The sequence below is a fragment of the Microcebus murinus genome, chromosome 26, assembly GCF_040939455.1.
Source record: "Microcebus murinus isolate Inina chromosome 26, M.murinus_Inina_mat1.0, whole genome shotgun sequence".
Taxonomy (NCBI): domain Eukaryota; kingdom Metazoa; phylum Chordata; class Mammalia; order Primates; family Cheirogaleidae; genus Microcebus; species Microcebus murinus.
The window spans coordinates 17,190,112-17,215,572 of NC_134129.1; the positions used below are offsets into that span (position 1 = coordinate 17,190,112).

General features: G+C 48.7%; 1 protein-coding gene across 6 annotated transcripts; it reads left to right on the forward strand.

Annotated features, from left to right (window-relative positions):
- The first annotated feature begins 5,871 nt into the window (after positions 1-5,871).
- Positions 5,872-23,661, forward strand: OCIAD2 (OCIA domain containing 2). Of its 6 annotated transcripts, none has more exons than XM_012768746.3 (8): positions 6,079-6,215; positions 7,916-7,954; positions 10,049-10,176; positions 15,149-15,245; positions 17,691-17,744; positions 19,955-20,002; positions 21,873-21,990; positions 23,477-23,661. In XM_012768746.3, the coding sequence occupies exons 3-8, from the start codon at positions 10,111-10,113 to the stop codon at positions 23,556-23,558; spliced, it is 465 nt and encodes a 154-aa protein (XP_012624200.1). In that variant the 5' UTR covers positions 6,079-6,215; positions 7,916-7,954; positions 10,049-10,110; the 3' UTR covers positions 23,559-23,661. The 6 variants fall into 6 exon arrangements, with proteins under 6 accessions (XP_012624203.1, XP_012624200.1, XP_012624202.1 ...); XM_075997739.1 differs by lacking the exon at positions 6,079-6,215 and adding an exon at positions 7,238-7,340; XM_012768749.3 differs by lacking the exons at positions 6,079-6,215; positions 7,916-7,954 and adding an exon at positions 5,872-5,956.
- Positions 23,662-25,461: the final 1,800 nt, after the last annotated feature.

Here is a 25,461-nt window from a genome sequence, read left to right on the forward strand (position 1 = left end):
CGCAGAGCTGGCACCACACCCTGCCTGGCGGCGGGCCCAGTTCACAGACGAAGGCAGAACCTGCACTCCGTCTCTGGGTGACACCTGGTTTAAACCCGGTCGCTCGGATTTTTGTGGGACTTGACATTATTTATTTCTCAGAGAGGGAATGAGTGACTCACGGGGTCCTGTGATTCACAGAGCCACTCACACACAGGTGGGCAGCGGGCAAGTGGAGATCGGGGACAAGGACAGGGATGGCGGGAGGGTGAGGGCTGCTCCTGCCATGACTGGGAATCTAGAGGTGTCCCTCCCGCCTCTCCCAGCTCCTGGTCCCCTTCCCTGCACACTGTGCCTGTCTCCTCCTGTGCCTGGGTCTAGTGATCCTCTGCCCCGGGAAGCCACTGGGGACAGGGTGTGTCGCGGAGGCTCAGAGCAGGATCTCTGGAGCCAGGCCATAGCGGTCAGGGGCCTGGCTGTGCCACTTCCCGGCCATGCCCTTGGCCACGCCAATTCCCTTTTCCCAGCCTCATTTTTCCTACCCATAAAGTTGAGATAATAGTATGTGTACTAGGGTTGTTGACAAGGCCTGCCACTAGTTTGTTAAGAAAGGAAGGAAGGAGGCCAGGCGCGGTGGCTCACACCTGTCATCCTAGCACTATGGGAGGCCGAGGCGGGAGGATCGCTCAAGGTCAGGAGTCTGAGACCAGCCTGAGCAAGAGTGAGATCCCCCATCTCTACTAAAAAAAGAAAGAAGTTAATTGAACAACTAGAAATACATAGAAAAAATTAGCCTGGCATGGTGGCGCATGCCTGTAGTCCCAGCTACTCGGGAGGCTGAGGCAGGAGGATCGCTTGAGCCCAGGAATTGGAGGTTGCTGTGAGCGAGGCTGATGCCACAGCACTCTAGCTGGGCAACAGAGTGAGACTCTATCTAAGAAAGAAAGAAAGGAAGGAAGGAAGGAAGGAAGGAAGGAAGGAAGGAAGGAAGGAAGGAAGGAAGGAAGGAAGGAAGGAAGGAAGGGAGTGGAAAGAAAGATGCTGAGCCTCTTGGAATAAAAGACCACGACCTGTTCACTTTTTATTGTGCCTTATTAAATGCATCCATCGTCATCGCCATTCGTGAGTTCATGCAATGTGCCAGTGACTGAAAAAAACACCAGGCCGTAAACTGGGTCAGCCTCTGTGGAAAGCAATTTAGAGATACCTTAAAGCGATACAAGCAGATCTACCATTTGATCCAGCAATCCCACTACTGGGCATCTACCCAAAAGATCAAATGACACTCGACAAAAAAGACACCTGCACTCGAATGTTTATAGCAGCACAATTCACAATTGCAAAGATGTGGAAACAACCCAAGTGCCCATCAATACATGAGTGGATTAATAAACTGTGTATATGTATACCATGGAGTACTACTCAGCTTTAAGAAACAACGGTGATCTAGCACCTCTTGTATTTTCCTGGCTAGAGCTGGAACCCATTCTACTAAGTGAAGTGTCCCAAGAATGGAAAAAGAAGCACCACATGGACTCACCAGCAAATTGGTATTAACGGATCAACACCTAAGTGGACACATAGGAGTAACATTTATCGGGTGTTGGGCAGGTGGGGAGGAGGGGACGGGTATATACAAATATAATGAGTGAGATGTGCACCATCTGGGGGATGGTCACACTTGAAGCTCTGGCTCGAGGGGGGAGGGGCATGGCAATATACGTAACCTTAATATTTGTACCCCCATAATATGCTGAAATAATTTTTAAAAAATGGAAAAAAAGGCCAGGTCGTGTCCTCAAGGAGGTCACAGTCAAGTGGGGGGGGGATGACAGATGAAGGACATCGGGGGCTGTGACAGTCCCGACAGCTGAGGGACGGGAGGGGGGTACCGCTCTGAAGCTCATGGCTTGGGGGCCCAGGTTCAAATTCTACCTTGGCCACTTCCTGGCTGTGTGACTGAGCTGTGGGCACCACTCGTGGGACCGCTGTGGGGCTGGAGCCCACAGGGGACCCGAGAAGTTGGGTGCAGAGGTGGGCTCTCATCACAGCTGTGACCGGCCACTGCATTCCAGCCTGGGCAACATACCAGACCTCATTTAAAAAAAAAAAAAAAAGGTAAAAAGAGACCAGAAGACAGAAGAGCACCTAGCACCTAGCACCCTAGCACCTAGAGTTTAATATATGTTAGTTATGAACATTACCTTATATGCATATCCATGCATGATAGACACATATATAAGTGCACACACATATAACATGTTTTCCCGAAAATAAGACAGGGTCTTATATTTATTTTTCCTCAAGAAGACACCCTAGGGCTTATTTTCAGGCGATGTGTTATTTTTTTTAAGGACGGTACAACCGTCTCCATTGATTCAAATAGAGTGAAGTCGTCTTCTTCTGGAACATCATCCTCACTCTCCAAACCTCGAATCCCATCCTGAATGTCTTGCGACTCTGTTTCCTTTAGAGCCACCGGCCCCGATCTCTCCTGTGGAGCACTAGAGCTCTCACGGGGCGGATGAGAAGGGCTGCTCGTGTTCTTTCCCGCTCCGCGATGACAGGCATGGGTCGTGCAGATGCGCTGCGCAGCCACGCCCATCACTAGGGCTGATTTTCATAGCCACGCCCATCACTAGGGCTTATTTTAATAGCCACGCCCATCACTAGGGCTGATTTTCATAGCCACGCCCATCACTAGGGCTGATTTTCATAGCCACGCCCACCACTAGGGCTGATTTTCGGGGTAGGGCTTCTATTGCGCACATGCTTAGACATCCTGCTAGGGCTTATTTGATGGGTAGGGCTTATTTTCGGGGAAACACGGTACATATGTACAACACGTATGGGAGACTAAACTGGAGTCTGGCTGGGCTTCCCAGGGGTGACCCCCACCCCCACCCCCCGGCTCAGTCTTTAAAAATGAGTGAGAGACGGTGGAGGAGCAGAGGAAGGTTGATTCAGGCTGAAGCTACAGCACTTGCAAAAGCGGGAGAGGAGAGAGGATTAGTCACTGCACTGCGCCTGAGACAAGATCGAGGTGTTGGAGAGGCAGGCAAGAGCTGAACCAGCGGGCCCTGCTAATGACTTTGGACCTTGCCCAAGGACAGTGCCGGGCTACGGAAAGTGTCCAAGCTGGAGCCTGCCGTGAACACTTTGGCACTGGCTGATGCTATGAAAAATGCGGTTGACTTCAACCGCATTTTTCATAGCATCAGCCAGTGATGGTTAACTTTGCACCCATGATCGCGAGGCCCTGTTGGATGCTGAAGCAAAGCCTAAGGAAAGGCCCCTTTCGGTGCTAGAGACTTCTAGGTCCAAGGAATATTTTATTTTATTCTAGCTCCTTGGGAAATGATCGATCCTTTGTGGGAAAGACCTGTGTCTTTTCTCTTTCATCTCTGAAAGTGCAATAGGACAACACACGGAGACATCAGATTTGCCCAACACATACCAGTTAGACATAACCCATGCACATTGCATATGGCAACTTCCAGCTATTTAAGGGACTGAACTGGACCATTCTGGTGGAGAGTAGAGATGAGGATGGGAACACAAATTAGACCATAGCAAGATTTTTTTTTTTTTTTTTTTTTTGAGACAGAGTCTCACTCTGTTGCCCGGGCTAGAGTGAGTGCCGTGGTGTCAGCCTAGCTCACAGCAACCTCAAACTCCTGGGCTCAAGCGATCCTCCTGCCTCAGCCTCCCGAGTAGCTGGGACTACAGGCATGCACCACCATGCCCGGCTAATTTTTTCTATATATATTTTTCATTGGCCAAATTAATTTCTTTGTAATTATTAGTAGAGACAGGGTCTTGCTCTTGCTCAGGCTGGTTTCAAACTCCTGACCTTGAGCGATCCTCCCGCCTCAGCCTCCCAGAGTGCTAGGGTTACAGGCGTGAGCCACCGCGCCCGGCCAAAATTATACCATAGCGAGATGTTGAAGTTAGACTTCGGTGTAATTGACGGCTATTCGTTTATATCACAAAACCAACCAGAAAGCTACCATAAAATGGCAGAAGCTTATTTCTGACTTCCGGCAACCCAATGGGAAATTAGCAATGGAATGACATCCCTTTTAATTTGGTGGGGAAAATGGGGTGAAAAGAAAATAAAACTCAGTGGGGCCCGGGCGCGGTGGCTCACGCCTGTAATCCCAGCACTCTGGGAGGCCGAGGCGGGCGGATTGCTCGAGGTCAGGAGTTCGAAATCAGCCTGAGCAAGAGCGAGACCCTGTCTCTACTATCAATAGAAATAAATTAATTGGCCAACTAATATATATAGAAAAAGTTAGCCGGGCATGGTGGCGCATGCCTGTAGTCCCAGCTACTCGGGAGGCTGAGGCAGGAGGATCGCCTGACTCCAGCAGTTTGAGGTTGCTGTGAGCTAGGCTGACTCCACGGCACTCACTCTAGCCCGCGCAACAAAAACTCAGTGGGGAACCAGGGGAAGAAACCAGGGACTGGAGGAACATGGTCTGAGGACCCTACTAGGGGACAGGCTCCTCCAGAACAGTAGCATCTGACAGTCTTTGATGCCAAGTCATTTACCTGTGTGTTTGTTCAACAGACACCTGCTGAGCCCTTTCCAGATCAGAGATGCTGGGGGGCAAGAGAGAGCAGAGCAGACACCGTCTTGTTCTGCACCTAATGAGGATTGCACTGAAGCAGGTGAAATACATAGGCTTTAAACAGATCAATACACTAGTAGGTATGTAACAGCTTGTGATAAGTGTCGCCCCGGTGGCTCACGCCTGTAATCCTGGCACTCTGGGAGGCTGAGGTGGGAGGATGGCTCAAGGTCAGGAGTTCGAGACCAGCCTGAGCAAGAGCGAGACCCCCATCTCTACCAACAAATAGAAAGAAATTAATTGGCCAACTAAAAATATATATAGAAAAAATCAGCCGGGCATGGTGGCGCATGCCTGTAGTCCCAGCTACTCGGGAGGCTGAGGCAGGAGGATCGCTTGAGCCCAGGAGTTTGAGGTTGCTGTGAGCTAGGCTGATGCCACGGCACTCACTCTAGCCCAGGTGACAGAGTGAGTCTCTGTCTCAAAAAAAAAAAAAAAGAAAAGAAAAGAAAAGAAAAAGCAAAAAGGCTGCATTCCCCCTGGGGGTGGGAGTCTGCCTTAGGTCTTCCTGAGGAACTGCAGGAAGCAGGGGGGGGGCGTGCGGGGACAGCCGGGACGGTCCCGGGCGTGCGGGGACAGCGGGGACGGTCCCGGGCGTGCGGGGACAGCGGGGAGGGACCCGGGCGTGCGGGGACAGCGGGGACGGTCCCGGGCGTGCGGGGACAGCGGGGACGGTCCCGGGCGTGCGGGGACAGCGGGGAGGGACCCGGGCGTGCGGGGACAGCGGGGAGGGACCCGGGCGTGCGGGGACAGCGGGGAGGGTCCCGGGCGTGCGGGGACAGCGGGGACGGTCCCGGGCGTGCGGGGACAGCGGGGAGGGACCCGGGCGTGCGGGGACAGCGGGGACGGTCCCGGGCGTGCGGGGACAGCCGGGACGGTCCCGGGCGTGCGGGGACAGCGGGGAGGGACCCGGGCGTGCGGGGACAGCGGGGAGGGACCCGGGCGTGCGGGGACAGCGGGGACGGTCCCGGGCGTGCGGGGACAGCGGGGACGGTCCCGGGCGTGCGGGGACAGCGGGGAGGGACCCGGGCGTGCGGGGACAGCGGGGACGGTCCCGGGCGTGCGGGGACAGCGGGGACGGTCCCGGGCGTGCGGGGACAGCGGGGACGGTCCCGGGCGTGCGGGGACAGCGGGGACGGTCCCGGGCGTGCGGGGACAGCCGGGACGGTCCCGGGCGTGCGGCGGGGGCTCCACGGGGGAAAGAGCTGGGGGGATGCAACAGCAGAGAGGGGGACCGATCAGCCAGGAGGGAAGGTGACAAATGAATGACAAGCGCCTCCCACTGCGGTCACCACCTCTCCCAGTCGGCACAGCCCAGGGGAGTCCCGGGAGGCCGAGGCGCGGTGAGCTACGTGGGTGGCGGGGACACCGCAGGGCGGACGCGGGGGTGCGGGCGGGTGGACAAAGGGCCAAGGGGGGGGGAGGCCGGCGCAGGGGCCCTGGGTCTGACTCACGGGGCGCCGAGGCGGCGGCGCATGAAGGGCTGGGAAGGGGACTGCGGATGTCACGGACGCCCGGCCAGGAGGGCGCTCGGCCAGTGGCTGCTGTCGCTGTCGCCGGAGGAGGACATAGACTGTACCCGGCGTCGGGACCGGCTGGAAGGTGCGGCGGGGCGGGGCGGGGGGTCCTAGCAGGAGCTACAAGGGGTTCAGCCTTTCTCGGTCCCCCAGAGAAGGGACTGCGAGGTGGGCTGGGGCTGGTTGCTGTGACTTCGGCAAGTGCCAGGCAGGGGGAGGGGGGAGCGAGCGCGGAGCAGGAGGATAGAAAAAGGCAGGCGAGGAACTGGAGGGGAGGGGGTGCGGCGGGAGGGAGGAGGGGGAGCGGCAAGAGGAGGGGCGCAGCGGGAGGAGAGGGAGCGGCGGGAGGGAGAAGGGGTGCATCAAGAGGAGGGGGTGGGGGTGGCAGGAGGGGGTGGGGGTGGCGGGAGGAGGTTTGCAGCGGGCGGGCGGCGGCGGGAAGGCGGGGAGGAGAGGTGCAGCATGAGAGAGAAGGGGAGGAGGGGTGCAGGGGGAGAGAGGAGGGGAGGAGGGGTGCAGCGGGAGAGTGGAGGGGAGGAGAGGTGCAGCATGAGAGAGGAGGGGAGGAGGGGTGCAGCATGAGAGAGGAGGGGAGGAGGGGTGCAGCTTGAGAGAGGAGGGGAGGAGGGGTGCAGCGGGAGAGTGGAGGGGAGGAGGGGTGCAGCATGAGAGAGGAGGGGAGGAGGGGTGCAGCATGAGAGTGGAGGGGAGGAGGGGTGCAGCGGGAGAGTGGAGGGGAGGAGGGGTGCAGCATGAGAGAGGAGGGGAGGAGGGGTGCAGCATGAGAGAGGAGGGGAGGAGGGGTGCAGCATGAGAGAGGAGGGGAGGAGGGGTGCAGCATGAGAGAGGAGGGGAGGAGGGGTGCAGCATGAGAGAGGAGGGGAGGAGGGGTGCAGCGGGAGAGTGGAGGGGAGGAGGGGTGCAGCGGGAGACAGGAGGGGAGGAGGGGTGCAGCGGGAGACAGGAGGGGAGGAGGGGTGCGGCGGGCGGGCAGCGGGGAGGCGGGAGGAGGGGTGCGGCCGGAGGCGGGAGGAAGGGGGCGGGGAGGCGGGGAGGAGGGGTGCGGCGGGCGCGCAGCAGGGAGGCGGGAGGAAGGGGGGCGGGGGAGGAGGGGTGCGGCAGGGATTCGGCCGGGTGGAGGCAGCGCGGGCTGAGGCCAGCTGGGCTCGGAGGGCACCAGGGACGCGGCCTTGGGGCGACAACTCCCCAGGTGAGCCCGATGCGGATGGGGACTGCGGGAGGGGTGGCCTCCGCCGCCCGCTTTGCTCGGGGCCTGGGGACGCGGCGCGGGCAGGGCGGCCCTTGGGGGCGCAGCCGGGCGGGGGTCTCATGCCACCCCGGCGACAGACCCTGCGCGGCCGGCGGGAGGGGGTGCGGGGGGGGGGCTGGTGCAGGCGGCGCGGGCGCCCGTGGCCGGTCCTGGCCCCCCACCCCGGGAAGCCCCCGCCCGCCCCCCTCGCGCGTCCCCAGTCCCCGCAGGCTTGCCTAGATGAGGCCTGGGGACCCATGGGCACGAGGGGACCCACCGCCACAGGGCACCTGGTGCCGCACCCTTGCTTCCCGACCTGGGCCAGTGGCCTGACGCGTGATAAAGCAAAAATAATCTGTTAATGAGTAAGCCAGCAGACACTGCCCCCGGGCGCTCGGGAAATAAGGTGCCCAGGGCCACTCTGAGGTCTGCCCCCTCCTGCTCACGCCTGTGTCCGGTGCTGGGACCTGAGCAGAGGCTGTCTGGACCTCATCCCTCGTCCTCACCCTCACCCTCATCCCTCATCCTTGCAACAGCCCCTCGAGATTGCTGTGGCCATCACACCCACTTAACAGGTGAGAAAACCAAGGCTCAGGTGCATCCAGTCGTTTGCCCCAAGCCGGGATTTGAACTCGGGTTTCGCTGGCGCCAGGACTTTGCACTGCAGGGCACCGTGCCGCCCCTCCGGTGACATTGGGCAGCGAGGGTGAAAGGCGGTGGAGGTAGGGGCTCCCCCTGACTCACAGGCCTTGCAGTTTAGTGACGAATGTGGGAAACAGAATTGTGTGCGGTAAGATGGTCACTTTGCAGAGAAATAATCGGTGACAGTCGTGGAGTCCAGGGCTGCGGGCTGCAGTGGCCGTGGCGGGTGGGAGGACAGTAGGAGGCTCAGAGTCTGCTGGGAGCACGCCAGCCACTGCCAAATCCAAGGTCCACTGTTCTGGGCCGGGTGACACCGTTGATGATTCATTTCCTTCTGTCCCCTGTGTCACCTGTTTCCTCTCAGTCATTTCTTTAACCTGTTTTGTTTTTCCTTCTCCTTTTTTATTTTTTTTTTTTTGAGACAGAGTCTCACTCTGTTGCCCAGGCTAGAGTGAGTGCTGTGGCGTCAGCCTAACTCACAGCAACCTCAAATTCTTGGGCTCAAGCAATCCTCCTGCCTCAGCCTCCCGAGTAGCTGGGACTACAGGCACGTGCCACCATGCCCGGCTCATTTCTGTTTTCTATATATATTAGTTGGGCCAATTAATTTCTTTCTATTTATAGTAGAGACGGGGTCTCGCTCTCGCTCAGGCTGGTTTCGAACTCCTGACCTTCAGCGATCCTCCCGCCTCGGCCTCCCAGAGTGCTAGGATGACAGGCGTGGGCCACCGCGCTCGGCCTGTTTTTCCTTCTCTTGTTGATATCCCCTTGGGCTCAGTGTTCACGTTCTCCAACATTCTTGTGAAGCAAACGTATTCACGTTCCCGGATTTAACTCTCATCTCTGTGATAGCAACTCCCCAGCTCATCTCTCCAGCCTGCCCCTGACCTGGGAGTCCAGACCCGAATCCCTCAGATATTCTGATCTCTGCTGGCCCGTTCCACTGTTGGCCTGAACACGCAGTAGGATCCAACACTTCCAGTCCCGAATTTATCATCCCTGTCCTTCCACGAGGGTCTTTGTTCAGGTCTCCGCGCCTGGACTATTGCATCACCCTCCACCCCGGTCCTGTTGCCCTGGCAGTCCACCCAGCCTCTACAGATCCCCTGGAAAGCTCTGGATAGCTCAGTCCTTTTGGTGACCTGCCTAGATGGAGTGGGCCTTTCTTGCCATCCTCCCTTAGCACGCTGTACGTACCTCTAGGGAGAGAACCCTTTCCACGCTGTGCGACTCTTGACTAATCTGCCTTCCCTTTTCGACTGAGACTTCCTTCAACAGTGACTTTGTCTCATCCTGCTTCCTACCCTCTGGCCTGGCCCCTAATAGGTACTCACGTAAGGATCTGTGTAGTTAATCACCTTGGGATGCATTGCCACTTTGTTTTGAAGGACACGATTTGTAGACAATGACACATTTCACTGTGCACAGCGTGACATTTCACTGTACTCTAAATCTGACCTGCCACCCTCGGGGCAGTTAATGTCCATGTGCTGGTGGAAGAGGGAGCACGAGAAATTGAGTTTGCAGATGGACTGATGACAAAATGAAAATAAATTTTCCAAATAACTGCAGTTGATACTGCGGGTGTTTATTATTATTATTATTATTTGTTTATTTATTTATTTTTGAGACAGAGTCTCGCTCTGTTGCCCGGGCTAGAGTGAGTGCCGTGGCGTCAGCCTAGTTCACAGCAACCTCAAACTCCTGGGCTCAAGCAATCCTCCTGCCTCAGCCTCCCGGGTAGCTGGGACTACAGGCATGCGCCACCATGCCCGGCTAATTTTTTTTTTTTTTGTATATATATTTTTACTTGGTCAATGAATTTCTTTCTATTTTTAGTAGAGACGGGGGTCTCGCCCTTGCTCAGGCTGGTTTTGAACTCCTGACCTTGAGAGCGATCCTCCGGCCTCGGCCTCCCAGAGTGCTAGGATTACAGGCGTGAGCTACTGTGCCCGGCCACGCAGGTGTTTTTAAGTTTGGTGTAAACATTCAGTCCTGGCGTAGTGACTCTGTTCTACTTTCCTTAGACGCTGGGTCAAGGAGTCAGCAGAGAACACTGAACTAGAAGAAGAACAAGCACGAAGACGTCATGGCTTCGATGTCTGCTCATGAAAACCAAGATCAAGGTCCCCATTTCCCACCTCCAAGCAAGCGGGTATGTTTTTAACTGGGGGGCCTGCCATCTGGAAAGAAATAGCAAGCAAGACTTTCCTTAAACCCCATCCTTGACCAGCCCTCTTACTTACATTTTTCAGTCTGTTCTTTTGCTGGATAATAAGTTCAAGGAAGATGGAATGGGGAAGGAAGGGGTCTTTTTGGCTGCCTTGAAAAGAAGCATTTTAAAAATTGTATTCACAAAATCCTTTCTTTACTCTTTCCTGTTTAAAATCCAGCTTTAAGCAACTCTCATGTAAACTGTCAGCAACTAAAGTGGTTTTCTGTAGTGGAGCAAAGCTCTTAATTGAATCTAGCAGAATGATCCATTTTTGTTTATTTTTTGCATTTTTGTTACCGGGGGTAATTATACTAATCCCACACTGCTCACAGATGTTCCTGTTCAGGATAGCAGAGTCCTTAATTACTAGTTAGCCGCCAGATTGAGAACCCACGCATTCACGTTGACACAATATTTCAACTTGTTAGGAATGAATATTATGTGTTTCAGGAACACGTGCATGAAGAAAAGAGGAAAGTATTTGATGGGTAAATGGAGTCCATGTTCCAGCTAAGAAAGAGTGCATGGGTGGGATGCAGTGGCTCACGCCTATAATCCTAGCACTCTGGAAGGCCGAGGCAGGAGGATTGCTCAAAGTCAAGAGTTTGAAACCAGCCTAAGCAAGAGGGAGACCCCGTCTCTACTAAAAATAGAAAGAAATTCATTGGCCAACTAAAAAAATATATATAGAAAAAATTAGCCGGGCATGGTGGCTCATGCCTGTAGTCCCAGCTACTTGGGAGGCTGAGGCAGGAGGATCACTTGAGCCCAGGAGTTGGAGGTTGCTGTGAGCTAGGCTGACGCCACGGCACTCTAGTCCAGGCAACAGAGTGAGAGAAAGAAAAGAGAAGAGAAGAGAAGAGAAGAGAAGAGAGGAGAGGAGAGAGAAGAGAAGAGAAGAGAAGAGAAGAGAAGAGAAGAGAAGAGAAGAGAAGAGAAGAGAAGAGAAGAGAAGAGAAGAGAAGAGAAGAGAAGAAGAAAGAAGGAAGGAGAGAGAAAGGAAGGAAGGAAGGAAGGAAGGAAGGAAGGAAGGAAGGAAGGAAGGAAGGAAGGAAGGAAGGAAGGAAGGAGAGAGAAAGCAAGAAGGAAGGAAGGAAGGAAGGAAGGAAGGAAGGAAGGAAGGAAGGAAGGAAGGAAGGAGAGAAAGCAAGAAGGAAGGAAGGAAGGAAGGAAGGAAGGAAGGAAGGAAGGAAGGAAGAAAGGAAGGAAGGAAGGAAGGAAGGAGAGAGAGAAAGGAAGGAAGGAAGGAGAGAGAGGAAGGAAGGAAGGAAGGAAGGAAGGAAGGAAGGAAGGAAGGAAGGAAGGAAGGAAGGAGAGAGAGAAAGGAAGGAAGGAAGGAAGGAAGGAAGGAAGGAAGGAGAGAGAGAAAGAAAGGAAGGAAGGAAGGAAGGAAGGAAGGAAGGAAGGAAGGAAGGAAGGAAGGAAGGAAGGAAGGAAGGAAGCATGGAGGAGGCAATGTTTAAGCAGCAAAGTTTAGGAGAGGCAAACAGACAAATGATACCAAGTCACAAGAAGAAGACCGTGGACACCCGAGTGGCATCTGTGAAATGGAGAGCCATCAAACATTAATGGCTATAAAAAAAGGATGGCTATAGCTGCTTTGGGGAGACTCTGCTGGAACTTTGATCTTGACTGCAGGACTCCCCGCAACTGTGATAGTTGGTTGTGTATAGATGTGTGTGTATATGGTGTGTGTGGGGGGGTGTCTTCCTTATTTCGGTGACAGCCACAGCCAGGAGCAAGAGCAAACATCAGCACTGGGCAGATAGAGTCATGCTTGCTGATGAACATGCCTATGCTAAGGAACTAAGGCAGGTGTCCTCAGACTACGGCCCGAGGGCCACATGCGGCCCACCGAGGACATTTATCCGGCCTGCTGGGTATTTTCGCCACTGCTGCCTGTCCTGCTTAGCAGCCGACTGGTCCCAGGCCCACAGTGCACATGTGTGGAATGTGCGCTGCACTCTCCAACGGTCTGGGTGACAGTGACCTGGCCCCCTGTTTAAAAAGTTTGGGGACCCCTGAACTAAGGGAAGTGAAGAGTGAAAACAGCTCCTTTTGCTGCTGCTACGACTCACCCTGTGACTCACTGAGCTTTTGGTCCATGCAGTGGGGACTCACAAAGAGAGGGGAGGGAGGTGGCCTGCTTGTTTGCTTGTAGACGCCACAGGCAAAGGTGCTGCGGATTTCCTCCACCCTGTGTACATTGATATCATTCGCGCAAAGTAGCTTGGCACAGTGCCCGGCCGTGGAACGTGCCCAAGAAACGGTGGCCGTCATCCAAGCAACATCTACAAACAAAAAGAGTTTATCTGCAAAAAAAAAAAGAAGAAAAAAAAATGACTGTCAGGTGTTCTGCAAAAACAAACAAACAAAAAAAAGAGTTTAAAAAAGAACAGTAAAAAAATCAGCAAGGGAAAAGTAAACTCCAAAAGCCAAAGAGTGGTGGTACTCAACAAGGAAAACACTAAAACTCTGAGAAATAAATGGCAAAGGACCTACCTAAATAATGCACAAACAAGGAAACATAAGTATGATTTTTATAATAAGAAATAAACTAGATAAAATTTACTTTTTCAAAGTGGAAGGGATCACCACAGAATTGGGGAAGTTATTTGCAAATTATATATATATATATATATGTATATGTATATATATATATATATATATATATTTGATAAGGGTCTAAGATCCAGAATATATAAAGAACCCTTACAACTCAGCAACAAAAAGACAAACAACCCAGTTAAAAATGGGCAAAGCTCAGGCATTTGGTGAATTATTTTCAGGTAAAAAAAACAAACAAAAACAAAGTAAAAGAAAATATAAAAAATAAAATGGGCAAAGGGCTTTTATAGTACTTCTTCAAAGAAGATCTACCAATGGCCAACAAGTAAATGGAACGATATATTCAATATTAGCAATCATTAGGGACATGCAGCTCAAAACCTCAATGAGGCCGGGCGCTGTGGCTCACGCCTGTAATCCTAGCTCTTGGGAGGCCGAGGTGGGCGGATTGCTCAAGGTCAGGAATTCAAAACCAGCCTGAGCAAGAGCGAGACCCCGTCTCTACTATAAACAGAAAGAAATTAATTGGCCAACTGATATATATATAAAAAATTAGCCGGGCATGGTGGCACATGCCTGTAGTCCCAGCTACTCGGGAGGCTGAGGCAGAAGGATCACTCGAGCCCAGGAGTTTGAGGTTGCTGTGAGCTAGGCTGACGCCACGGCACTCACTCTAGCCTGGACAACAAAGTGAGACTCTGTCTCAAAAAAAAAAAAAAACCTCAATGAGCTACCACTTCATACCCAGTAGGATGGCCATAATTAAAAAAAAAAAAAAACTAAAAAATAACAAGTGTTAGCAGGGATGCAGAGAAATTGAAACCCTTATATATTATCGATGAAATTGTAAAATGGTACAGACATTGTGGAAAATAGGTTGACAATTTCTCAATAAGTTAAACATAGAATTGCAATAAGGCTCAGCAGAATTAAAAACAGGGTTCAAACAAAAACTTGTGCATAACTTGTTCATAACTATTCTTGTCCCGATAGCCAAAAGGTGGGAAACAGCCCCAAAATATCGACCAGTACATGAATGGATTAACAAAATATGATATATCCATGCGAGGAAATCTTACTGAGACATAAAAAAGGAATGGAATACTAATATATGCTACCACATGAGTGACCGTTGAAAATATTATGCAGAGGGAAAGAAGCCAGCCACAAAATGTCACACATTGCATGATCCCACTTATATAAAATATCCAGACTAGGTAAATTCACCGAGACAGAAAGCAGATTAGTTAGTGGTTGCCCATGGGCCAGAGGAGGGAATGGGGGAAGACTGCTTAATGGGTTGGGTTTTCCTTTGGGGCTCATGAAAAAGTTCTAGAACTAGGTAGCTGTGATGGTTAGCCAACACTGTGGCTGTACTCAATGCCTCTGAATTGTATACTTTAAAATGATCAAAATGATAAATATTATGTTATGTGTATTTTACCACGAAATATTGAATGAGCCAATATATAACAAAAGATTGGCCCGGCGCGATGGCTCACGCCTGTCATCCTAGCACTCTGGGAGGCCGAGGCAGGCAGATTGCTTGAGTTCAGGAGTTCGAGACCAGCCTGAGCAAGAGCGAGACCCCGTCTCTACTATAAATAGAAAGAAATTAATTGGCCAACTAATATATATACAGAAAAAATTAGCCGGGCATGGTGGCGCATGCCTGTAGTCCCAGCCACTTGGGAGGCTGAGGCAGGAGGATTGCTTGAGCCCAGGAGTTTGAGGTTGCTGTGAGCTAGACTGACACCACGGCACTCACTCTTGCCTGGGCAACAAAGCAAGACTCTGTCTCAAAATAAATAAATACAATAAATAAAAATAAAAATGCGTGCAGAAGCACATAGAAATGGAAATCTTGTATTGCAATACTTTGAGGGTGATGCCCAATGCCTTAAATATTGTGCTGCAGGGGGAATCTCTCTTCTCTCCCTGCAGGAGGCAACATGGAGTTGGGTGTTAAGCCCAGCTAGGAAGGGAGGGACTAGCATTCCAGACATAGCGACACACAGGGGCAGAAGCCCGGAGGGGAGAAAGGGAACGTGGTCCCCGCTGTCCATCAGCCCCGAGCAGACACCTGCTCCAGGCACACTCATGGGGGAATCACTCTGACTGCCCCACTGGGACTCTCTCCTTGCCTAAATCCATCAGCACTCCCCGCTGGAAAGCGATCGATGGCATAAACGGGTCATTGCCATGGGCTGGCCCCTGGCACTGAACGCCTGCCTGGGGTGACAAGTCAAGAGACACCACCCCACCCCACCCCCTTCTCCAGAGAATGCAAAGCTGATGCTTTCCTGGCGACCTCAGCCAACTCACCGTGTGACCTTCCTTGCAGAGCCTGCTCTTCTGTCCCAAGTCGAAACTGCACATTCACAGAGAGGAGGTTGCAAAGATCATGCGGGAGTGTCAAGAAGAAAGCTTCTGGAAAAGGGGTAACTGCCCCCCCTCTTAATCTTAGTGAATGCTATATTGGCTGCAATCAACTGCCTGATTATCATATCCGAATTGTCATGATGATTTTTTTTTTTAAAAAGCAGGGACTTTGCATAAAATCCCTGAACATCGTTGATGTTTGGGGATGTGTAGAGTTTAAATCCATGTTGAGACCTTTCTCAGGACAGAGGTAATGACCGATTAAGGAGCGTTTGACCTCACTTGGCAAAAAGTGATGCACCTAGAAGTCTTTCCTTTATGGGACCAAGAACAGCTACGAAGAATATTATTTAGGATTTCTTGACTCCCAAAGAGTAGAGCATCCAAAATTCCACTAGGCTGTAAGCTTCATAGAGTTCAGAAATAATGTCAAGTTCATCTGGAACTTTTCCCCAGAGCCTAGCATGCATGGTGCCTGACACATAGATAATACCTACTAGATATTTGTTCGATGAATGAAAAATGGCAGTGGTTTTTTTTGATGATCATGAATGATAAATGATAAATTTTTTGATGATCATGAATGATAAATATTTCTCCATGAATGATCTCCATGAATATTTGATCAAAATGATATCAAAATGATATTGGATCAAATTTGATCAATTTGGTCAAAAATATCAAAATGATATTTGATCAAAATGATTTCTCCATGATCTCCATGAATATTTCTCATCCACGGTCTCCGAAATAACCTTTTCTGCTGAGTCCCTTCCTTTTTCTCTGTGTTAAGGTCCCTTACAATTAAAAAAATTCATGATTCATCATTTGAAAGTGGCATATCGAGCCTGAAGATATAGTCCCAATATTCTGCAATATTGCCGATGTAAGGATGATTCATACTTTGAAATACTCATTTTGATTTCTTAAGTCATTCAAATTTAGTATCACCTGCTTTAGAAGTAACACTCTCTAGAAATTGGTATTCAATATGCATTATAGAATTATTGATTGTTCTTCTGGGAATTCATGTGATTTCTGACACCCATGAGCAAGTCATTTATTTGGGTCCTAGTAGACTACCACTTCAGTATGACCCATTTGCCTCTCTTCAGCCAGGTAGCTACGAGTGGAAAATTTGCTTGCTGTTTGATCTGTCCTGGTTGAGCTAGAAAGAGCTAGATGTTTATCACTGCTCTCTGCGTTTGGAACAAGTCATTTGACCCATATTGACAGAGCTAGAAGCTGCCTTTGCCAAACTAAATTGCCTGTTTTAGAAGTCATAGCTAAACATTACACATGTTTAACATGAATGTAGTCATCTTGTAACCTTTCATTTGGATCTTCAAGCAAATTCAAATTGTAGGACAAAATGTCATGAAAGTCTGAAAAGAAAAAGAAAAAAAGGCAGGGAACTGTCCCAGAGTAAAGCAGATTAGAGTGTAAATAGTAACACATGATCCCTGATGGTCTGAATTGGGAAAAACCCATAGTTATGAAGGACATTATTGGGCCAAATTGGGGAGATTTGAATATAGATTGTCTATTAATTAATACAATTTTTCTTGAGTATTCAAGAAATATAAGTACCTTTTTTTTTTTTTTTTTGAGACAGATTCTCTCTCTGTTGCCCAGGCTAGAGTGCTGTGGCGTCAGCCTCGCTCACAGCAACATCAAACTCATGGGCTCAAGCGATCCTCCTGCCTCAGCCTCCCGAGTAGCTGGGACTACAGGCATGCGCCACCATGCCCGCTAATATATATATATATATATTTTTTTTTTTCTTAGATGTCCAGCTAATTTCTTTTGATTTTTTTAGTAGTGACAGGGTCCCACTCTTGCTCAGGCTGGTCTCGAACTCCTGAGCTCAAGCAATCTGCCCACCTGGGCTTCCCAGAATGCTAGGATTACATGTGTGAGCCACCATGCCTGGCCTGGAAATATAAATATCTTGACCATGCTAATAGTATTGTATTATGTAGGGGAATGTTCTTGTTCTTAGAAGATACCCAAAGAAGAGTCACGAGGTTCGCAAAATGTTCACAATTAATGAAGCTAGATAAAGGGTATATGGGAGCTTATTGTACTACTTTTTAACACTTAAGTAGGGTTGAAAATCTCAAAATATAAGCATAGCTAAAGGCAACTCCTAAATTCTTAGCTAAGCGTGTATATATACACCAAGATGCCTGTGTTGTGTGTAATGATTAGAATCTGATGCATGTTAGCACTCAGCACACATGGATGTCAGGGGTGGAGTAGCGTGGGGTTTAGATTTGGTCATATTAATGCTATGCACCAGGTTGAGTGATCATGGCAGATCCCAAGAAAATGATCCATGCTGCACTTGATAATTACTTGTCAAATAATTAAAGTAACAAATGAATAAAAGCTCACTGCCAAGGCAGGTAAGAGAAAAATAAGCTCAGAGCAATTATCCCTGACTTCTAGGCGTGGTACCAAACTTTAAAATACCAATATTGAAGGGTGTTTTTGTCTTCCAGCTCTGCCATTTTCTCTTGTAAGCATGCTCGTCACCCAGGGACTAGTCCACCAAGGTAAGATTCAGTATTTTTAAAATGACTTTTAACTTCACAGAGCCCAGTTTTCTGTGACCCTCCTGGCAGCTTTTTGGCACTTGGCATTTATTTTTTGGTGAAGGATTTATTTATTTATGCACACTTTTGCCTATTTTCAGCCTAAGTTTCTGCCTCCCCAGAAGAGGCCCTAATCCCCAGAATGAGTGGCTTTATTAGGTCGCTTGGCAAAGGGAAATTAAAGTTGCAGATGGTCAAGGTTGTTAATCAGCTGACCTTAAAGTATGGAGGGTGTCCGAGGTGACCCAGGTGGGCCCAGTGTCATCAAAAGGATTCTTAAAAAGACGGGACCAGGAGATGGAACGAGAGTGGTGGCGCTATGAAGACTCAGCTCAAGCTTGCTGGCTTTGAAGATGGAGAAGGGACCATGAGTGGCCTCCAGATGTTGGGAAGGCAAGAAACCCTAGCCCTCCAGAAAGGAATGCAGTTAAAATAGTGGTTTTCACCCAGTGAGACCTATTTTGGACTCCTGACCTCAAGAACTGTTAAGATAATTAATTTGTGTTGTTTTTGTGCCACTAAGTTTGTGATCGTTTTTTGCAACAGCCACAGAAAACTAATACTGCCCTGGAGTCCCTGTCTCCAGGCCCTATGTATGTGGTTAGAAAGATTGCTCTCTGCTCCAGGCAGGAGGTGAGGGAGGCTAAAATCTAGTCCAAGCTGTGTCCACCAAGCCATTTGTCCTGGCAAGAGGCTGCCTGGGGAAGGGCACCATGTCTACTTCATACAAGGGACATTAGGGCCGGCAGCCACCTTGCATCTCTCCACATAGACCTGCCTACCTCTCAGAGTTTCCTGTTTTCCTCTCTATTCTTCCTTCCTCATCCTCTTCTTTCTTTCTTTCTCCACCTGACCAGAGAACCCAAAGACATTGCTTAGTCCTCAGGTAACCATCTTACCCCATTGAAGCCCATTTTCTTGAACGCCCAATTGTGAGGATTCCACTGATAAACGTTTGTACCCAGTAAACATGAGGGAAGCTGGATTAATGCCATTAACAAGGGAGTGGGTTCCTGATAGAAGGACAAGTTCAGCCCCTCCCTCTCTTGCTCTCTGTCTCAGGCACTTCCTTGGCATGGGATGATCCATCTATGGCAGATGTGAGCGCCGTGCTCTTGGACTTCCCAGCCTCCAGAGTGGCGAGGCAAATGAACATCTATTCTCTGTAAATTACCCAGTCTGTGGTATTCTGACATAGCAGCAGAAAACGGACCAAGACATCTACCATCTCTTGCATCTGTGCAGATGTATTTTTTCAGGGTTGTCTATTCGTTTTCTATGGCTGCTGTCACAAATTGCCACAAACATTGTGGCTTAGAACAGCACAGATTTATTATCTTAGAATTCTGGAGGCCAGAAGTCTGAAATGGGTGTCACTGAGCTTAACATCAAAGCACCAGCCTGGCTGTGTTTCTTTTAAATACTCTCAGCCTTGCTCTCCCTTTCCAAATTCTAGAGGCCACCAACATTCCTTGGCCCCTTCCTCTGTCTTCAGAGTTAGTGGCATCGAGCTAAGTGCTTCTCATGTGCCATCTCTCAACGCTCGAATTCCCTCTCCACATTCAAGGATCGTGGTTACATTAGGCTCACTTGGATCGTCCGAGACACTTTCCCTATTTTAGAATTATCTGATCAGCAACCTTAACTCCATTTTCTACCTTAATTCCCTTTTATGTAACATAATATATTCCGATTTTCCGGGAATTAGGATGTGGACATCTTTAGGAGGCCATGATTCCGCCCACCACAAGTTGTAATATTTCCACTTCCAAATCATGATATATACTGTAAATCTCTAAATGGAAACTTTCGTTGTTATTTTACTTAAAAAGAGGAGAGGGTGATGAGTGATGACCAATTTCTTTGAACTCAGTTGTCCAGATCCACATTTGCTTGGTATCTTTAAATCAGTCTCCAATCGTCTGTTCCATTTTCATTTTCTATACATTAAAGCTGATATCTGCTATTTGCCTAAAATGGCTATTAGGGCAAATGGGAATGAAATTCAACCAAGAATTGAATCATAACTCTTTTAAGATCACCTCTTTGGATTCTGAATACGTATATGTCTAAGAAATTTTATGTCTTAAATTTTGAAGATTTCTTTATACTGTGTAAGTTTAAATGAGTTATGACATGCAATAATAATGTTTTTATCTATTACTCCACAGGTTACTTAGCAGCTAATCCTAGATTTGGATCACTGCCTAAAGTTGCACGTAAGTCATAGAAATTAAAAAAAGCAGATTCATTTTGAAAAAAAGAAAAAGATATTTATAGCAACTGGAGATATGAGTGTCCAGCTTAAACCAATTGCCTGTATTGACTCTGGACAATTAATTTCTTTCTATTTTTTAATAGAGACAGGGTCTCACTCTTGCTAAGGCTGGTCTCGAACTCCTGACTTTGAGCGATCCGCCCGCCTCGGCCTCCCAGAGTGCCGGGATCACAGGCATGAGCCACCGCGCCCGGCCTGCCTGTATTGACTCTGAAAACTCAGTTTCCATCTTCTGCCCCTTTGTATGTCTTGATTCATTGAACAATTTCTGATGTACAGCTTAGCAGTAGGGACTCTTCATACAGTGCTCCTTAAAGTATAGACCAAGAGGAATGGGCAGGATATATAACAAGATCATCAACAGCAGAGCCTGTGAATGATAGATCCGTTAGGGATTTTTATTTTCTTCTTCTGGCTTGGCCAGTCTTTTCGAAACTTTTTCTACAATAGACAGAAAAATTAGTGATTTTTTTAAAATCAGGGAATTTCTTTTTTTTTTTTTTTTTTGAGACAGAGTCTCACTCTGTTGCCCAGGCTAGAGTGAGTGCCGTGGCGTCAGCCTCGCTCACAGCAACCTCAAACTCCTGAGCTCAAGTGATCCTCCTGCCTCAGCCTCCCAAGGAGCTGGGACTACAGGTATGCCACCACCATGCCCGGCTAATTTTTTTCTTTTTGTATATATTTTTAGTTGGCCAATTAATTTCTTTCTATTTTTAGTAGAGACGGGGTCTCACTCTTGCTCAGGCTGGTCTCGAACTCCTGACCTTGAGCGATCCTCCTGCCTCGGCCTCCCAGAGTGCTAGGATTACAGGCGTGAGCCACCGTGCCAGGCCTAAAATCAGGGAATTTCTAATAATAAAATAACCACAAACTTGGGGCTTCATCTTCTTTCACTTGCTATACATAGACCTTTTGTATGCAAAGAGGATGCATTCCAGTTTACAATGTGAAACCTCATTCCCAGCAGGAGGGACTAACCGCTTTGAGATTTCTTCCATAAGAGGGTCCCTCTCCCAGGGGACCAATCTCCTCCGGGCAAGATGGACTGCAGGTCTCCACTATTCCCAGGCCATTATGAAAATTAAGGGGCCTTACTACCCAGTGATTTGGAGACTCCCTGCAGCCACAACCCACACCCAGCTTCACCTCCCCTGGTGGTCTCAGCCATTTGCTTGACAGCTGGGCCACTCACCTGCCACCTGTCTCTGGGACAGCACCATGCCTCTCCTGGCCCTCCTGCCACCCGATCAAGGATGGGGAGATCAGGCCGGGCGTGGTGGCTCACGCCTGTAATCCTAGCACTCTGGAAGGCCGAGGCGGGAGGATCACTCAAGGTCAGGAGTTCGAGACCAGCCTGAGCAACAGTGAGACCCCGTCTCCACTAAAAAGAGAAAGAAATTAATTGGCCAACTAAAAAATATATATATAGAAAAAATTAGCCAGGCATGGTGGTGCATGCCTGTAGTCCCAGCTACTCGAGAGGCTGAGGCAGGAGGATCTCTTGAGCCCAGGAGTTTGAGGTTGCTGTGAGCTAGGCTGACACCATGGCACTCACTCTAGCCTGGGCAACAGAGTGAGACTCTGTCTTAAAAAAAAAATAAAATAAATAAAGGATGGGGAGATCCGAAAGCTTCCAGTTCCCAATCCTGCCCTTTCATAGAAACTTCACTGTCAGAATTCTTGCTCATTGACTTACCATGGTACTTTTAATATAAAAATGACCGGTGTTGATAAAGAAAGTTCTAGAAGATAATGAATGGAAAAGATTCTGAACCTTGAAATCATGTGTCTTTCCTAACCCTCCTTTACAGTTGCTGGTATCTTGGGATTTGGCCTGGGAAAGGTGTCGTACATAGGGGTGTGCCAGAGTAAATTCCACTGCTTCGAAGATCAACTCCGGGGAGCTGGGTTCGGCCCACAGCATAACAGGTTTGTGATCGGTTTGATCGAGGGATTGTAATGAAGATAATTACTAGAGATTAAATGAAAGATTACCCATTAGTTTTTAATATTGAACACATTTTTGGCCAGGCATGGTGGCTCATGCCTGTCATCCTAGCACTTTGGGAGGCTGAGACGGGAGGATCGCTCGAGGTCAGGAGTTCGAAACCAGCCTGAGCTAGAGCAAGACCCGTCTCTACTAAAAATAGAAAGAAATTAATTGACCAACTAAAAATATATATACAAAAAATGAGCCGGGCATGGTGGCACATGCCTGTAGTCCCAGCTACTCGGGAGGCTGAGGCAGGAGGATCGCTTGAGCCCAGGAGTTGGAGGTTGCTGTGAGCTAGGCTGACGCCACAGCACTCACTCTAGCCTGGGCAACAAAGTGAGACTCTGTCTCAAAAAAAAAAAAAACAAAAAACATTTTTAAGCTCATATGTTAAGAAACGTTTATGACCCTCGAGTTTCAAGTTGTTGCTATCTAACTTCAATAATAATTATTTATTATTTAACTTAGTTGCCTATTTAATTTGCTCAATAAGTATTTAATGAGTTCCTACTATGTTCAAGGCATTATATGAGTCTTTAAAGAAGATTCTCAATAACTGTTGAATTGAGTTTGTAAGAGTCTCAAACTTTCATGCTGGGTAAAACCTCGAGATGACTAACTATTCCATGAGTGTGGATATTATTCTAGAACAAAGCTATGCATTTTCCTTGGTATTATCCTAAAAAAAAAACCCAGTACAAGTTAGGCAAACTATAAACCAGGAATTCTGGAAATGTCATTAACTTTTTTAATTTAAAAAATTATGTTTGTATACGTATGCACATGTGTGTCCAAACCTAACTCCATAGTTACATGCTAACTACTGGATAAATGCACTGTGCATTTATGAGTTTTTTTATGCTATTAGTAGAAATTACTTAAACTTCGAAAGAATCAAGATGTTCAACCCTTGTGTGACCCTGACCACCAATACAACCATCTGTTTCAACATAAAGATCATTATTGGCTTGTTTGTTTGTTTGTTTGAGACAGGGTCTTGCTCTGTTGCTCAGGCCAGAGTGCAGTGGTACAATCATAGCTCATGACAACCTCAAACTCCTGGGCTCAAGCAATCCTCCTGCCTCAGCTTCCCTAGGAGCTGTTACAGGTGCACACCACCACACCTGGCTATTTTTAAAAAATTTTTTGTAACGATGGGGGTCTTGCTATCTTGCTCAGGCTGGGCTTGAACTCCTGGCCTCAAGCCATCCTCCTGTCTCAGCCTCCCAAAGTGCAGTGATGACAGGTGTGAGCCACCATGACTGCCGATTATTTCATGAATTTCTGGGGCTCTTAAACCAAGAAGCAAGTATTATTTCTGAAAAAATTAGGATATCAAACTTTAGCATAGAAAATGTCCCTAAATGATACTGTGAGCTTCCAGGGTCAAAGCACAAACCGCTGTTTTTGCTTCTCTTCCAGGCACTGCTTGCTCACCTGCGAGGACTGCAAAATCAAGCGTGGGTTAAGTGAGAAGCCGGGTTCTCAGCCTTCAGCTTCCTAGACTCTGTGCCTGTGGCTTTTGAAGTTTTTTTAAACTTCTGATTTGTACACATTTAAACTTTTAAATGTACTCTAAAATAAAATAACTCCCAGCGGAACAAAAACATGGTGATTCTCTCACTGTTTTGAAATGCTTTCTGCGGGAGGCTGTGGATTGAATGGAACATTCCATGGGTTTGTTTTTTTTTCTGCACTTTTAAGAACCCTAACCCTAACATGGAACCATGTTTCACATTTGCACATAAAAAAAAATGATGTTGCTCACTTCCTTGCTTACAGCTAAGTGAAAGAGTTTAGAGTCTTCTCTTGTCAGCTGGTATTCATTCCCTGCTCTCCTTGTTTTTTTTTCCCCCAATATTTTAAGTTCTAGGATAGAGGAAGGAATACATGTTAAGGAAGTTAGGAAGTCATGAGCCAAAGAAAATGAATGTGTATGGAGACAGAGATACAGGGCAAGACTGCATCTTTTTTTTTTTTTTTTGAGACAGAGTCTCGCTTGTTGCCCAGGCTAGAGTGAGTGCCGTGGCGTCAGCCTAGCTCACAGCAACCTCCGACTCCTGGGCTCAAGCGATCCTCCTGCCTCAGCCTCCCAAGTAGCTGGGACTACAGGCATGGGCCACCATGCCCGGCTAATTTTTTGTATATATTTTTAGTTGTCCAATTAATTTCTTTCTATTTATAGTAGAGACGGGGTCTCACTCTTGCTCAGGCTGGTCTCGAACTCCTGACCTTGAGCGATCCTCCTGCCCAGGCCTCCCAGAGTGCTAGGATGACAGGCGTGAGCCACCACGCCCGGCGTTGGGGAAAAATATTTCACTGGAAAGGGTCACAGTATGAATCACCTGTATCTGTCCTGTTGGTGCTCTAGGTGTGCGGTCCCCAACCCCGGGTCTGCAGCCTGTTAGGGACCAGGCTGCAGATCTCTGGGGCTCCCCAGCCCCTCACCCCTGTGTCTCCCACTCTACCCCACCCCATGGAAAAATTGTCTTCCATGAAACTGGTCCCTGGTGCCAAAAAGTTTGGGGACCGCTGCTCTAGGCGACTTCATAGTTCATCAGTATGGTGGAGGTTTGGAAATACCTATCACCTTTAGAGTTACCTGCTTAGCTAGTGGGTGCATGCTCATGATCAGCTCACAAGAATGGGGTTTGTATATACTCCCAGTGGCCTGAAAGAATAAACACAACTTCCCAAACTCTCCCTCCTTCTCCCAAAAAACAGCTTACTCATGGGAGGAAACGCTGGGAGAATCGTGCATAGAATGCTAAACTCTTAGAGCTTTAGGGAGTTCAGATGCATCCAATGCAACTCCAAGAGTGGGACTCTTATTCTCAAGCAAGGTTTGTTGCATGAAAAAGAAAAAATAAACAACCTTCCATTTGGGAACTTTTTGTCTCATGGCAGGTTGTCTGAATCCTACACAAAACCTTGTCTTGCATCTTTGCATCTTCTTAGGAGAGTGCTTTATATACGTCACCATTTATATATAAGGGCTGTGTGTGTCTACACATTTGTGTTTTACTTCATATACTTAATGCATTTGGAAGCCTGTACTATGAAGGTAAAAAGGGAAAATTCATCAAAAGTTAATACTTGGCCCAGCGAGGTGGCTCCCGCCTGTAATCCTAGCACTCTGGGAGGCCGAGGCGGGAGGATCGCTCAAGGTCAGGAGTTCGAAACCAGCCTGAGCAACAGCGAGACCCCTGTCTCTACTAAAAATAGATGAGTATGTACGAACACAATGAATGAGATGTGCAATGTTTGGGGGATGGTCACGCTTGAAGCTCTGACTTGGGGGGGGAGGGAGCAACCTTAACATTTGTACCCCCATAATATGCTGAAATTAAAAAAAAAAACCCAGACATTAATTGGCCAACTAAAAAAATAGAGAGAGAAAATTAGCC